The following is a 14,957-nucleotide window of genomic DNA, read 5'->3' on the forward strand; positions in this document are numbered from 1 at the left end:
TCCTAACCCATTAATTCTTAATCTTTCATCCTTAACAATCCCTGATAATCCTCCGAGGCGTCTGAAAAGAAGATGGCCACGGGACCTTCTAATTTAAAGTAATGTTTGATGTACCACCAATGGGTGGTTCCTTCCCAAGATTTTCAAGTGTATATGAAACATGCAACATATTTACTTATTTTATTATTTTGTACAGTAGTAAATTACATTAAATAAATAAATAAAAAAAAATTTCTTACAGATAAAAATATTAATCTCAATAATCGACAAATCCTCATTTATAATATTAAATAGTTGATGTAACGGCAAAATGCTGTAATGACTTGAGCTACATCGATCCGCGGTTTTTATTCAAATACCAATATACTAAAATTAAAATTGTTTTTGAAACAATAACCATCTACAGCCGCTTTTTCTAGAGCCTATGACTAAGCAGCGTAACTAATGGTCAAGAAATGAACTCCATTTCAGGATGAGCTATTTCCAGCCTCAGAGAATAATTAGCCAAGGTTGGTCTCTGTTAGACCCGAAATATTTCCAGTCTAAGAATGTAGCATCTTATGATTAGATGTTCTCAGACATTTTTTAATGTTTTGCCTCTCTTCTCGGATCATCGATATGGTCATTTCATAACATTGTTTTGAGGTATATTTCTAAACTCAAATAAATGAATTAATTTGTAGAAAAAAAATCGACCACTGGAAGAAATTTTGTTGAGTTCCTAAGAACTATGAAAATATTTTATAGGAAGTAGAGTCCAAACGACGAGAAAAAGGAGGAAGGAAAAGTTTTTTAGGCACATAAGTAAATTAAACAGAATTTTTTTTTAACTAGAATTAATACGCTATAAGATATGTACAAATTCCAAAGTAGCTAGACATTACTGCTGGTAATGGTAATGTCGGATAGAATAAGTTTGGCACTAGTGGTCCTTTTCGCCAACCCCTGGACGGCCCACAACCGTCCGGTTACTAATAAGTTATTATGCTCTATAAATAATGAACAAGCTATAAATATATAAAAGTTTTGATACTTGAAAATTTATTTTATTTCATTGTTGTTTTATGATTTAACTAATAACATATATCTGCAGTTTGGAGGAACAACTAACAGTGTCCATTTTCAGAGGTTTCTAGTTTTTTTTCTTTTGTTAATTTTTACAACGTTTCATGTCAGTCTAAGATTAAACTTTGATATGCGAGACCGAAAATATTTTTAGAAAACCCGGTAACTATTATTTTGTCTTTTTTTAATTTTATTAAAATCATACCACAATAACGTATCGCTGCTCTGGAAGAATAATGATGCAAATGTAAATTTTTTTGAAATTGACTTGATTATGTGGGGGTAGAATTGACATTTTTGTACTTACAAAATTTCTACCTTGACGAATTATACAATTAAGTCGACTTACAAACATCTGGAAAACGCATTTTTTAGCCAACACGAGAAAAATCAATCTGACAAAATGTACAGTTAATTCATTATACACATCCTTGTTTCTAATAAACTTCAGTTTCATTTTTCAAAATATACTTTTCTAATTTTAAACATTTTTCGAGTATAATTAAACATTTTGAAAAAAAGCTTAGGACGCTCAGTTTTATTCAAAATCATGTACTTCTACATATTCAATATGGTGAAATTTGAATTAAAATTTTGATTCAATGACTTCAAAACATCGATAGACTCATGACTGCCGTCATAAATATCTAAATAATAAAATTGTGTCACTCTGCTATTTTCTTTTTGTACGATATATAACGAAAATTGAATTTATGATTCTTGCTATCTAATTGAAATTAGTTAAAATATTAATTAGATAGGAAGTGGTAAAAGGTAATGACCATAACGATTCTCATTTATGTTATTAATTGATCCATGTCACACTGTAACTATGTTATTTATATGTATATGTATTATTGTATATTTATTTTTACATTTATTTGTTAATTTTTTATATCTCTTAGTTATTAATTTATTTATTTTTATGTTTATTTATATATCTATCACTACTTTTATTAATTATTTATTAAAGAGAGGAATAATAAGGAAAAAGGAAAAGAAGAAAGTCACATTGGGTTGAAAGAGAAAAAATGATAAAAAAAAAAAAAAAAAAGAAGAAGAAAAAACGGGAAAGGATAGAAAAGAGAATAAAGTGGATAAAAAACAGGAATTAACAAAAAATTAATAAAGTATTGAAGGGGAAAAAATCATGAAAGAGAAAAAAAATCATATTCTATTGTTACTTGTTTACTTGTTATGCCTATATATTATAAGATTACAAAAAATTGTATGATTATATTATAATAAGTATTATGTATGAACCCAATGAAGTTGGGAATAACATCTTTGTTGTATTTGAATAAAGTTTTTCCTATAACGTAAGGTATATATGTACTTATCAAAAAGAACGAAATTCTAATCATTGGATACACCCTCTACTAAAAATCTTAGTTTGGACATTACGGAATAAAAAAGGTATTGTATAATTTTTTTAATAGATCTGTAACTAGAAATATGCTGATATAATAAATAGTAAAATTAATACTTTAAAAAATCTAATTTTTTAAACTTTTTAATTTTCATAATATTCCAGGTTTAGTCATTGTTTCTAGGTATTGCTATAATCAAACTTCCCAAAATCTTCATATTGATATATTGATAAAGCACTTTCTTGTAGACCAGTTCAGTGGCTAATATATGAAGATATTTGACATTTTTATTTGGTTTAAATTCATATTTACCCAGTTTTCGCAAAATTATAGAACATTTCTGTCATAGCATCGATCATTTTGAGTCCAGTTCTATCATTTTCTATAGGTCCTCCAGTAGACTGGTTCAGAAGGTAGTAAGTATCATCGATGTGAGACACCCCTAAAAGTTTCGTTAACATATTTTAGTTTATCCGAACTAAAAAAAAAAAAAAAGTGGCAAGACTTTTAAAGTTTCTCTACCAAGGAATTAAATTTTCACTAAGTAAAATAATAGTTAATAATGACAAAATATATATAAATAGTCTAAACTTCTATTGAATCAGATTACATTTAAAATGTTTCGGCTGATTCGACCATCATCAAGGATGATTTTAATATTAGTTTCACAATCTCACATTTATTTATAAAATTTTGCAGGCTATTATATCCAAGTCACATTATTACAATCTAAATAAACCTGGATTTTTCACTATTATCAAAACCCTAATTTTTCACAAAATTTCAGATAATACCTTCAATTACTCAAGTCCTTTATTGTAACTAAATTTCCTGCTTGAATACGAAAAGCTAGAATGTAAAGATCAAGGCGCAAATGTTATGTTGAAACCGCACGACCAGTCAGTAAAGAGGGTTTGCTCGTAATGTCCCTTACAACAGGTACTGCAGGGTACTGTTGCTAAAATTTTAATTTATTTTGTATTTTTTAATTACACGATCGTCAAGCTATATAAATCGCTTATGATTTAGGCTTTATAAAAAATATTTTAGATTTTTTTTTGTATTCATAGCAATAGAAATTATTACTATAACAGCCCTTTAATTACAGGTATTTTATTTACAGATCAAATCCGTATTACGAGAAATTATGGCAAATATTCCCCATCATTTATTCCATTGCTCTAACTTTTGGATGACACTTCCCTGAAATTATTATGATTTACAAAAAAATAATGTATTGAATTTTTAAAAGTTTCAAATATTTGTCTACTTTTTTTTAAATAACATTTTCCCATTAAAAATATTTTAATTTTCATAAACCTACCTAATAGCCATAGTCATATATCAATTAGCATTTGAATAATATAATTCAAATTATAAAATGTTGATGTAAATAATTTAAAATTAAAATACAAACAATTCGGATTCATAAATTATCACCTCTTTTTGATTCATCGAATAAAACTTGTATAATAAAAGAATAGAATAATTAGAAATAAAAGTATCTGTTTAGTTATTAGTACATAGGGTTGCAAAAATTATATTTCATAAGGACAAAACCCAAATCAGTTATCAAATTTATTTTGATCCATTATAAATTAAATAAAAATACACATGTCTTTTTTGGTTTGAGAATATATACCATACGATGCACTTAACGAATCCATAGTAAAACGGCAGACTACCCGTTCGTTGGGCCATAATCCTTTTTGAGGTTTAGAGGTCTAATTCCTTTCAACAAGGAACCACTCGTAGTCAAAACCACTCAATTTCAATATCAGTAAAGAATCGGTCTAGATCTAGGGATTATGGCTGATCAAGTCAGCAAGCGCACAAAGATCTGTATTTTTTCCGGAAACAGACCGTCTCCAGATCAGACCTTCCAGCTGCTATTGGAAATCTTGAAAAATCACAATCGATTCTCGATCAGGTACACGAATTATGATTACGAGTTGCTTTCAGTAGGTTAGCATTACAACACACAACCTATGGATAAATGAGCAGGTGCGCTTTTTTAAGATCCTTATCCAATGTGGCCTCCCCTTAGACACCTATGTAAATAATTTTATGCTAGATAGCACTAAATGTCAAAAGTTTTAGAAGGATTAAAATAAAAAAGGGAAAAATTAATTCTTATATAGCTATAGCCTAAAGCAAGGTAAGCAAATTCCAAATACTCTATCATGATGATTAAGATTATCAAATAAATAACCCACCGTAATTGTTTTCGGTGCCAGATAGTGAGTCAGAACTGCTTTTGGCACCACGATAGTTGAACATATAGAAATATACCCGAGGGTTCACCGTGGCATGAACTGATAAGGACCTTCCGATGTCTGCCTGGTACAGTCTATCTGTTGCCACCTAGTGTCATGTTCATTAGCATTACTTAATACTTATGTATGCATTTATGTAACGCTAACACACAAATGAAAAACCAAAACAAATTACCTTGATTATAGCTGACTTATTTTGTATTAAGGATTTTCCTCTAAAATAAAAGGAACGAATCTGTTCCAAGGTCTGAGTTTGAAGTTCTTGAGGAACTGTATCTACCGTGTCGAGGAAATATGACCCCAGTTCTTCCCAGTTGTCGTCTAGTTGTTGTATGATGTCTTTACGTTCGATGAACTCTAGAAACAAAGTAAAGACGAGGAAAACATAAGCAAGAGAAGACAAGATGAATGAGGGCTGAATTGATATCTAGAAATAGTGACTTAGTACTAAAAAAGAAAAAAAAATGAAGCACTTATATAGGAATGATTAATTTATCATAAATACTTTTTTATTATCTGGCAATTTAAGATTATTCATGTTATTTGAGCAAGTTTTGTGAGTTATTTTTCTTAAAAGATTCCATTCCACACAAAAATGACACATAATCATAACACGATCGTTAGCTAGAAACGTAAGATCGCATAAATGCCCATATTGCCAATGCATCAGAATCTCATCTACCAAACATGAACAAAATAGAACATTGAAAACTCAGTTGCCACATAGCTTTTGAAACGTTAAACATAATTATATAATGAAGTAATTGAATAAATAAAATGAATGTAGTAATAATATACCTGCAACAGGAAACAATCCTGAAAACATTGTCTCGCTCGCTACTAGTGGCACGTTGTAGTGTCTGTTGGCGAATATGGACTGAATTGGGTACTCCAGGAGAAATGGATTTTTGGACCACCTGTCAATCACTGGACCCCAGGGGCATAGCGGAGTGTTCAGGAACTTCTGTGACATTAGTGCGATTACATTGGAATTATTAAATTGAAAATTTTATTATTCAAATAATGAAAACAAAATTTACCTGCTTTTAGTTTTTGCCTATTATTAATAAACAAATATTACATACTATTACTTATTCCAACCCTTTTTATATCTATGGTTAATAGATATGGCATTCACTGTTTGAAGTGCTTCAAGAGTGGTCTTATATATCAAATGATTTTAGCCCATTCTGCAGTATGAAGGAATTTTAAGGATGTCTAGCATTAGATGATAGGTATTTCAGCAACATCGTAAGACTTTGGATTTGGAAGGGGTTCTAACTCGGATCTTATCCTTATAATTTTATTAGATTTAGCCTAAAATCTGAAAAATATTCCAAATTTCAGACCAACAAAAATTAGCTGATCAAAATCCAAATCTGCAAAGTAAAAATCAAGAAATCATAAATTGGAGTTGATTTTCTTCTTTTCACCCTCCCAAAATACTTTTATTTTAATTTGTATTGTTTGTTTATTTTTATTGCCCGCAGGAATTTCAAGGATTTAGGAATGGTCCACTGTGGATATTCCTTGCCTCAGCTAGAGTTTTAGCTTAAGGTAATTAATTTCTATGCGAATTATCCAATTCAATATTCGAGAATCAAATTACGATATTTTCGTTCTTAACTAAAAGTCTAAAAAGTGGTCAAGTTTCACGAAAACATGTTCAATTCTGTAGAAGATAATTGTGGGATATCGGATTGGAAATGATGCATCGACGACAACAGACTAATTTTTTTTTTACTTCTGTTTGAATTTTACTAATTATAAATTTTCCCCAACAACTAAATGGATGTGGATAGAGACAAATAAAAACAGTATTGTGTAAAGTTAGATTTCGGAGCAAGCAAGTTCTGAGCTAGTTATATTTATTAACTAACCTTGCACGGATGACAACTTATTTCGAGACGAACGAAAAGGTTAGGTTAAGCTTGGTTTAGAAATAATGCAAACTCTTGAGTGACCAACTTTATGAATATGATACTATATACAGTTCAAAAAAACATTAATAAATACGAAAAAATAAATTAACAATGAAAATTTGAACTCTAAAGTTGCATAAAACCTAGTTTTTCTTCAGATTCATTCGAATTCTCCTCGTGGACTAATGAAAATTATATTTATTAGATGAGTTAAAGTAGTTATTTTATGTATGTAGCTAGTTATTTAGTTAGGTAATATCTTTTTTTAATCGTAAATATCAATGACCTGTTATTAAAAAAAAAAATCTATACTGCAACAACCCACGAAGGGTTAGGGTGTAGTACTTTGTAAGCAAGTACTGTTAATAGACCAAAGGTCGTGCAAGGAGGTGATTTGATTAGAATCACGCTCGACCGCCAGATTTTGTTTACCCAGTTAAGGTTACTCACCTATGAGGCTGGGTGGACCCCGGAGGGCTCCTGAGCCCAGAAGGCTGACAGGGAATAATTATCTGCCACAGACGAATTCGAACCCGGTTTATTGATGTTAAAAGCACAGTGCCTTACCAATAGTTGCCCATTCTCAATGACCAGCTATATTAAGTGCTAAATCAGGAAACATATGTTTGTAAATTTATATTAATTTAAATTAATTTTCAGTTATGTGATAATTTTTACGTTACTTACAAGAAACAGAAAGGTAGCTGACGCCAATTTATCCGCAGGTGCCTTTTTCAGACACCTCACCATCTTAGGAACAGAGAAAGACGGGCATCCTATAGATTCTGCGTATGTCTTCGCTTTTTGGAGGCTGTTCCTCTGGACTGCCCAGTTGTTGAAAGCGGTACCACCGACGAGATAGCCTCTATGGAAAAGACCTTTGAACAACCAACTTTTAATATGATACTAATTGTTTTAATAGATTATAATGGATAATTTTAGGTTTCTTTCACAATGTATTGCCATCATAAACAAATAGAAATGAAATAAAAATAATTTAATCCAAACCTAGTCTCCTTAGAATTATAGAAATGTACATTTAAAGTACCATTTGCCCGGTTTATAATGATTTATGATACTTACTAAATAATAAAAATAACAGACAAAAATATTAAATGAAAAAAATCCTGATATTTCAAAATTCCTTTTTATATATATTTATTTGTAAAACATAACAATAGGAAAATAACACAAAAATATCATAAATTTTGCTTAAACTTAATGAAATGGTTCACAAATTTAAACTAAGTAAATAATAATATGCTACTTAAGCTATTAACTTAGTATTTATGAATACCAATTAATGAGAATATGCTAATTAAGCTATTAATTTAGTATTTATGAATACCAATTAATGAGAACACGAATAAAAAATTGAGAACAGATGAACTCAGTCGTAAACATGCTATCCTATATTTATTGTCAATTGAAGTTTTTGGCTTAACCTGAGTTTTAAGGTTTGATTGAACTGACATTTGAAAGAATTTTTAGGAAGTTTTTATTTTTAAAAGAAATTGCATTGGTATTAAACTACGGTTCGAGGCTCCTTATTTAAGGTAAAACATTGTGATTAACAAATATTTTAACACTTTGATTTTTACATTTTATTTTTTGTTACCATGTTTTACGACCGAATCCCTCAATCATCACAATATAGTTAATAAGTGACATCAGAAATTAATAAAATATTTTAAATTTATTTGAAGTTCTCAGGCATTTATTATTTGAAAAAAAGTAATTTCTGGGTATTTTTATTTCAATAAAGTAAAAAAAAATTTAATCAATTTGTTCTAGAAAATAAAATGGAACGAAATTTGTCTTTTGTGCTTTTTAATGAAGCTCTTTCTTTAAGATTTAAACATCCACATTTGAAATATTTTATAGTCAGATACAGTTTTAAAATGAGAGAAAAGACTTTTTTTTAACTTGAATATTATTTTACAAATAGCAGATTTTTAATGAACAACAAACAGTTCCTATTAAGTTTTTGACAATTTAAAAAAAATAAAAATAATTATTCCTACATCTTATGAAAGATATGCATGTTTATTCTTTGTCAAATCCGTGGTATTCATCAAAACGTTAAGTGAGCAAAGGAAGCATCAATTAAACAATGATTAAAATTAACTATTTTTCACTAAAGAGAAAATTTAGTGCAATAGATTTTAAACTGGTTCTTTTTTATAAATGATATAACCCTTTCAGAATAAAACTAAATTGATTTATAATATATTATAAAAAGTTTTATTAAAGAAGTTGTTATGTGTAAAAAAAAAACTTGTTATTTATCAATAATACTATAGCATACATAAACAATTATTGTTTTAGATATAAAAAAATGTTAAAGTTATAGATAATGTAGTGTTCAATTGGGCGAAAGGGTCCCGAAACGTCGAAGGCATTTAAATAATAAATAATGAAAATAAAAAGGGGAAACTAGATTTACAAATATTAAAATAATAGATTTATTTTATTTTTTTTAATTCAGACCTCAAACTTATTTCATCTAATAATATATATAAAAAACATTTGCATGGGTAAGAACCCTTATAATAAATAAACTAAATAAAAATTAGATTTATGTTATACCTCTGGATAGAACAGAGAAGTAGTGGTAGTGGATAGAAACAGCTCCAGCTGAGAAACCCAACAGTGTCACAGAGGTACTGTCACCTCCAAAGTATTCGATGTTCCTCTGGACCCAACCAAAGGCCATCACTTGGTCCTTCAATCCGTTGTTACCTGGTACCTCTTCATCCTCCGTACACAAGAAGCCTTGAAAAAGCAAGAGTGATAAAGTAAAATCAGACTGATTAGTGCTTTTAACTTACAAGATGAGCAAGCGGCAAGTTTTGAGGTTGAAACGCCAAATTTTCAACACAAAAAATTTTCTCTAGAGTATCTTTAATTTTCTTTGCTTCAACGATTTCTCATTGTTAATAGTAATAAAAAATGGATAAATATCAACTATAAAAGAATTCGATAGTTAAATAAAGGAGAAAACGGTTTTCACACAACCAGAAATCGAAAATAGCCGAAAAAACCTATTCCATAATAAACACCTGGATTCTATTTTATTATAGGCTGGATCAAAGTTGATTATCGTTTTCCAAAACTCAATAAACCCTTAAATACGAATTTTTATAGCAATAGAAGAATAAAAAAATTTAAGTACCTTTTGTTTATTTGAACCATCTATCATTGTTAATAGAAATAATTAATGGAAGGCAAATTCTTAATAATCAAGAAATAAAAAATGTTCATAAGCTGTAGTACATACCTTGATGATCACCAATAATAATAGATATAAATGACTGGAAATTCTCAAGCATCTCGAACGAGCAATAGAGAGAACTTGATCTTCCAATCTGTGATCGCATGACGGTTCTAATTCAGGGGGCATTAAATAGTATAAAGATCTGGCTACTCAATAAAAATTTTAAGTACGAGTAGAAGTAAAAAAATAAAAATTGATTTTTGACCAGCTTTTCAAGTAATATGCCCACAACTGTGCATCGCATTCTCCGGAAATATATTTGGATTGTAGAAATGAAGTTTCGAGCAACACATTTTTTCGCTTTCATGTATTTTAATATTTACAATTTTATTAATTTTTAAAATCAAACCAAAAAAAACGTTGCGACGACTTTCAATCTACTTTGCTAATGAAATTATTTCTTTTTGTAACTTATACTCCCACCATCTCTCGAAATGCTATGGGTATTTCAATCTTTTAGTTAAACCAATGTAATCAATATCTATAGATAACGCTACAAAAGAAATATTATTATATTTATTAAAGTGCAATTGTATCTTAATACAAAGTTCCAGTAACCCTTACGCTAAACAATAATCCTGGAACCGTCCCAGAATGAAAGCTCTGAGTAGATATATCTAAAAGAAAAAAAAGTAACGATTCTACAATCCACTTTTGAAGGTCTATTTCTTCTAATAACAAATTCTGTGATGAAACACCAGAATAATGAGACCTACAAAATACAACAGTAAGGCGCTTGTTAATAGCCATCTTAAACCACTTACCAAATATCCCGATGCGATAGTTAATAGTGACCAGTATGATATCCTTATCAAGGAGATAACGAGGGCCAAACGTGGTGGAGGAATAGAAGTAAAATGCACCACCATGGACAAAAATGGTCACGGGAAGGGGGTTGGTGCTGTTCAAGTCCTGTAACAAGTCAAATAATAGATTTTAATATCTTCATATTTTTTGTCATAACAATTTTCGTTTCTTTTAATATGGCCGGCTATGGGAAAGGATTTACTTAGTGTTGAAATAAATGAAAAGCAATTTAAATTTTTAAGTAGGGGTTCAGTCTTTCTCTGATTGGTCAGCAGAGCAGTAGTTGTATTAGCTAAAAGTGGAATGTAAGATGAAATATATACGAAATAAAGATAAAATAATTTAAAGTGAAAAAAATAGATTTAATTCTATAAAATATGAAGTTCAACATTTTTTAACTTATTTCTTTTTTTTAAGTATTTTACAATAGGCCCCTGATAAATCATCTAGGTGTGATCATCTAAAGTTTGAAGGCTTTGTATAATTTGTACTAAATAGAAAATAAAAATACGTCAGACGAATGTCTCTTCAAACCGTTATCATATTATATCATTTTTATAACATTTTTAGACTTTCTTTTTAACGATCTATTTTAATTATGGGTTTGTGGTTTTTAACTATATTTTTGATATACTACTCCTCCCTTAATCACTAATATTTCCCTTTATAATCATGAAAAAAAAAATTTGGAATAAATATCAGAAAAAATTTCCAACTTACACTTGGTGAGAAGATATTTAAATAGAGGCAATCCTCACTACCAATAGGCTTGCCTTTTCTGATCTGGTTGCAATCTGGTGGAGGTGTGGTAGCGTCTAAAGTGTTTGTCCAAGGTTTCGGTTCTCGTGCTTCCTAATTAAAAATACAGTAATATTCTATTGTAATATATAAGATATTATGACAGATTATGATCCAATAAAGCTCAGTAAGTTCTTACACAACAAAAATAAAACATCTTTAGGCATGGCAGAGTACATTGGCCTAGATCAGATGAAAAGTGTAACCTTTCCCGTCCTTAATGAAAAGCCCTATCATTATAAATAACTTAAAAATATTAATGCTTATTCCCCTTATGCTATATATGTGAAACAAGGTTGGGTTTAAAATAAATCCTGCTCTAAGTGACTAAAACTAAAAAAAAAAAAAAAAAAAAAAAAAAAAATAGTTTTTTGAATAACTATAAAACTATATATATCTTGGAATATTCTAGTCACTCACTTGAAAGATAATAAAATTCTCTACAATGCAAAACCAGAATTATCTAGCGGACCAGTAATAGCAAAGTTTTGTACTTTGGAACCAAGTCTACTTTTTAAATGTTCCGTGCAGGTTTTCATAGGAACGAGTTATCATTATCTAAACATATAAAAGAGTAGAAACCACTCATGAAGCTGACATCAATCAACATAACTGACGTAGTGCATCTAAATAATACTTTAAAATTTCATCTGGGCCGCCCATAGCTCAGTGGTCAAGACACAGTCTTACCAATTTGATGTCTATTGGCGGTGCCGGTTCGAATCCGGCCTGGGACGTTGACATTTTTCATTGAGTGTGGCGGTCCCACAAAATGAAGAACTTTGACCCCCAACCATGGTGAGGCAGTATAGGACTCCAATGGGAGTCTTGGCCGAAAAAAAAAAAATTTCATCTTGTGTCCAATAGTTTTCATTTCTAGTTTTAGTTATTTCCCAATAATTTCCACTGAGTGACAAGTGTGAATGGGGCAAGAGATTTACTGAGAGTGCGAACTTTATGAGGCTGAGTGGATCCCGGACGGCTCCCGAATCTACATGGTTGACTCACGACTACAGTAACAGAATAAATAACTATCTGTCGCAGCCGAATTCGAACCCGGGTCCTTGGAGTTTTTTCTACTTACCGTAGACTACCATACTTAAACATATCTTCAAATGTATTTCCTCCAATATCTATATCACCGAAATTGGTCTCGTTTCAACTGCTAACCATATATTTTGTATCATATACTCCCCCTAAATATGTAATTTCAGTCTAATAGGACTTTTTATTTTTGAGACAGGCAGTTCAATCTCAAATTCTAAATTTTCAAACACTAAAATTTCACTGTTATACTTTCCCTTACTACATATTCCATACATACGTAAGAGAAAGTAAAAAATAATATAGCATTTGCAATAAATTCTTACCTCGAACCTGATCGGCTTATCGGCGTAAGGGATGGAATAGAAAGCGTTATATCGCCTGCCTTTCAGCGTAGTACCATGGGTGCCAACCACTTCACCGTAATCTGTTTGGGCCCTGGGTTTTTCAAAGCCGTCAACATCTAGTGGTAAATTGATAAGTACTAAAAGCAACACTATGAACATAGCATTCAAATTGTATTAACTACGACACTGACCAGAAACCAGGGTTATGCCGCCAAGAAACGTAAAATTGATAGTGAAGAAGGTTGTTCCTAACGAAATGGGTCAATATCAATACGGACACATTTTATGATTTTGAATACACTTCGAGGTCACTTACGCTGATACTTGACTAGAACACGAGATAAAGTATAAATTGAAATATGAAAAATATGGAATTCGTTGAAGGAAAATTAATTTTCGGAATGACATAGCTAATTTAATTCAGTTATTAATCACTTTAATTTTCTTTCAATTCAGAGTGAATTGAGAAATTTCGTATGCTGAGATGTTATCATGAGAGAGAGAGATAAAAGTAAGAAGATGCTACCACCCCCAATAATTTGGAAACCCAAAAGGTTATTATACTCAAAGTTCTTATTTATTTATCCCAGGTTACCCTGCCTTTACAGAAGTTGGATGGTCCACAATATCAACAAGTCACAGCTGCAAATATAACAATTTAAATTTGTTAAGCAATCGTGGAAATTCAATTTTTTTTTAGGAAGCCTGATTATATTAATTTTTTTTAAATCGAAAGACAATAAATTAAATAATGCAGTGTAAAACAATTTTCAGCTATGATTATATAGATGGTGTGATTTCAATAGAGAAATTGAAAATATGAAAAATATGTGGATTGTAAAGGTGCATGAATATGGGGCAATTGTCCCGAAACGTTTTACAATGAAAAATATGGAATAGATCATATTCATCTTGAAAGTTTTTTCACCTCGACAACATAAAAAAAAAAACAATTTTAGTAAATGTAAAATCCACAATATATCATGAGCTCAAACTATATTTTGGTGGGAAAAAATTTGTACTTTAACTAAACCGACATGTAGTTAAAATTCAATTAACCAACTTTTTTTTATTATTATAATTTTAATTATAATTGTGATCTTTGTTTGGTTAACTAGTATGAGATGTATATCCACAAACATGTGATGGCTATAATGACAATACAATCAGATTAATAAAGCACATCATCCTCGCTTAGTGAGGGCTTGACTCTCTAATAGAAAAGAATTTGGACCTGACAATTTGTGAGATTCTAAAAGATGTTCGCTTTCACATGTGCAACTAATACAATACTGTCATTTATGAAGGCCACAAAATTATTCAGTATATTTTAAATCATCACATTATGCTTATAACCTATAAAGGTAGAAAAGATAAATAAATTTCCAGAAATTCATATCTTTACTAATTAATCAACTTAATAAATAAAATCCTATGCCATCAATTAATCCATATACCAAGTGAATTAGTGTACGCCACAGTACCTTTAAAAAAGTCCTCAAATAGAAAATAAACTGTACAATCTAGTACATAAGATATGGAACTGTAATACTTAGAATCTGTAATCCTGTAAGTTAATTAGTCATAGATAATAAATTATATTAGATTAGCTCACCTCACAAATATATAAAAATACATCTGAACCCTTTTACCATTCATGATAGTAGATTTTGGTCACAAACATTTCAGATAGTTTGCTATATGGAATGGAATAACTAATTCACCAGCTGGTTTCAAGAGAAACGGGCATTTCTATAAGAAACCATAGCGAATTACAGACTGTTTGCCCATTATAACTTAAGAAAAGGATTTTTTTTTTTTTACCTCCTTTAAATAAATGCATAAAAAATTATACTTAACCAAGTTTTTTAACATGGTATTAGCTAATTCATTTTTTCATAGATTGATTTAAATCAATTATTTAACCATTAGAAATATCTTAAATTTATGTTGGCATTTCATAAAATAGAATATGGGAGGGAAATTGGCTGAAAATAGTTTAATAACAATTGTATATTATTTACAAATATATACATATATAATCATATATA

At 29.9% G+C, this 14,957-nt stretch overlaps 1 protein-coding gene across 1 annotated transcript in view; it reads right to left on the reverse strand.

Annotated features, from left to right (window-relative positions):
* Window positions 1–14,795, reverse strand: part of LOC106684907 (venom carboxylesterase-6) — a 16,473-nt gene extending 1,678 nt beyond the window's left edge. The window contains exons 1-9 of the mRNA XM_014427238.3: window positions 12,886–14,795; window positions 11,438–11,569; window positions 10,675–10,822; window positions 9,223–9,408; window positions 7,321–7,511; window positions 5,510–5,675; window positions 4,887–5,068; window positions 4,652–4,799; window positions 2,748–2,877 (exon numbers count right to left, since the gene is read on the reverse strand). Of these exons, the coding sequence (XP_014282724.1) occupies window positions 2,748–2,877; window positions 4,652–4,799; window positions 4,887–5,068; window positions 5,510–5,675; window positions 7,321–7,511; window positions 9,223–9,408; window positions 10,675–10,822; window positions 11,438–11,569; window positions 12,886–13,065 (1,463 nt within the window). The 5' untranslated portion in view covers window positions 13,066–14,795. The remainder of the gene's footprint in view (window positions 1–2,747; window positions 2,878–4,651; window positions 4,800–4,886; window positions 5,069–5,509; window positions 5,676–7,320; window positions 7,512–9,222; window positions 9,409–10,674; window positions 10,823–11,437; window positions 11,570–12,885) is intronic.
* Between the last annotated feature and the right edge of the window lie 162 nt (window positions 14,796–14,957).

The sequence above is a fragment of the Halyomorpha halys genome, unplaced genomic scaffold (assembly GCF_000696795.3).
Source record: "Halyomorpha halys isolate HHAL.00 unplaced genomic scaffold, Hhal_1.1 Scaffold629.1, whole genome shotgun sequence".
Lineage (NCBI taxonomy): Eukaryota > Metazoa > Arthropoda > Insecta > Hemiptera > Pentatomidae > Halyomorpha > Halyomorpha halys.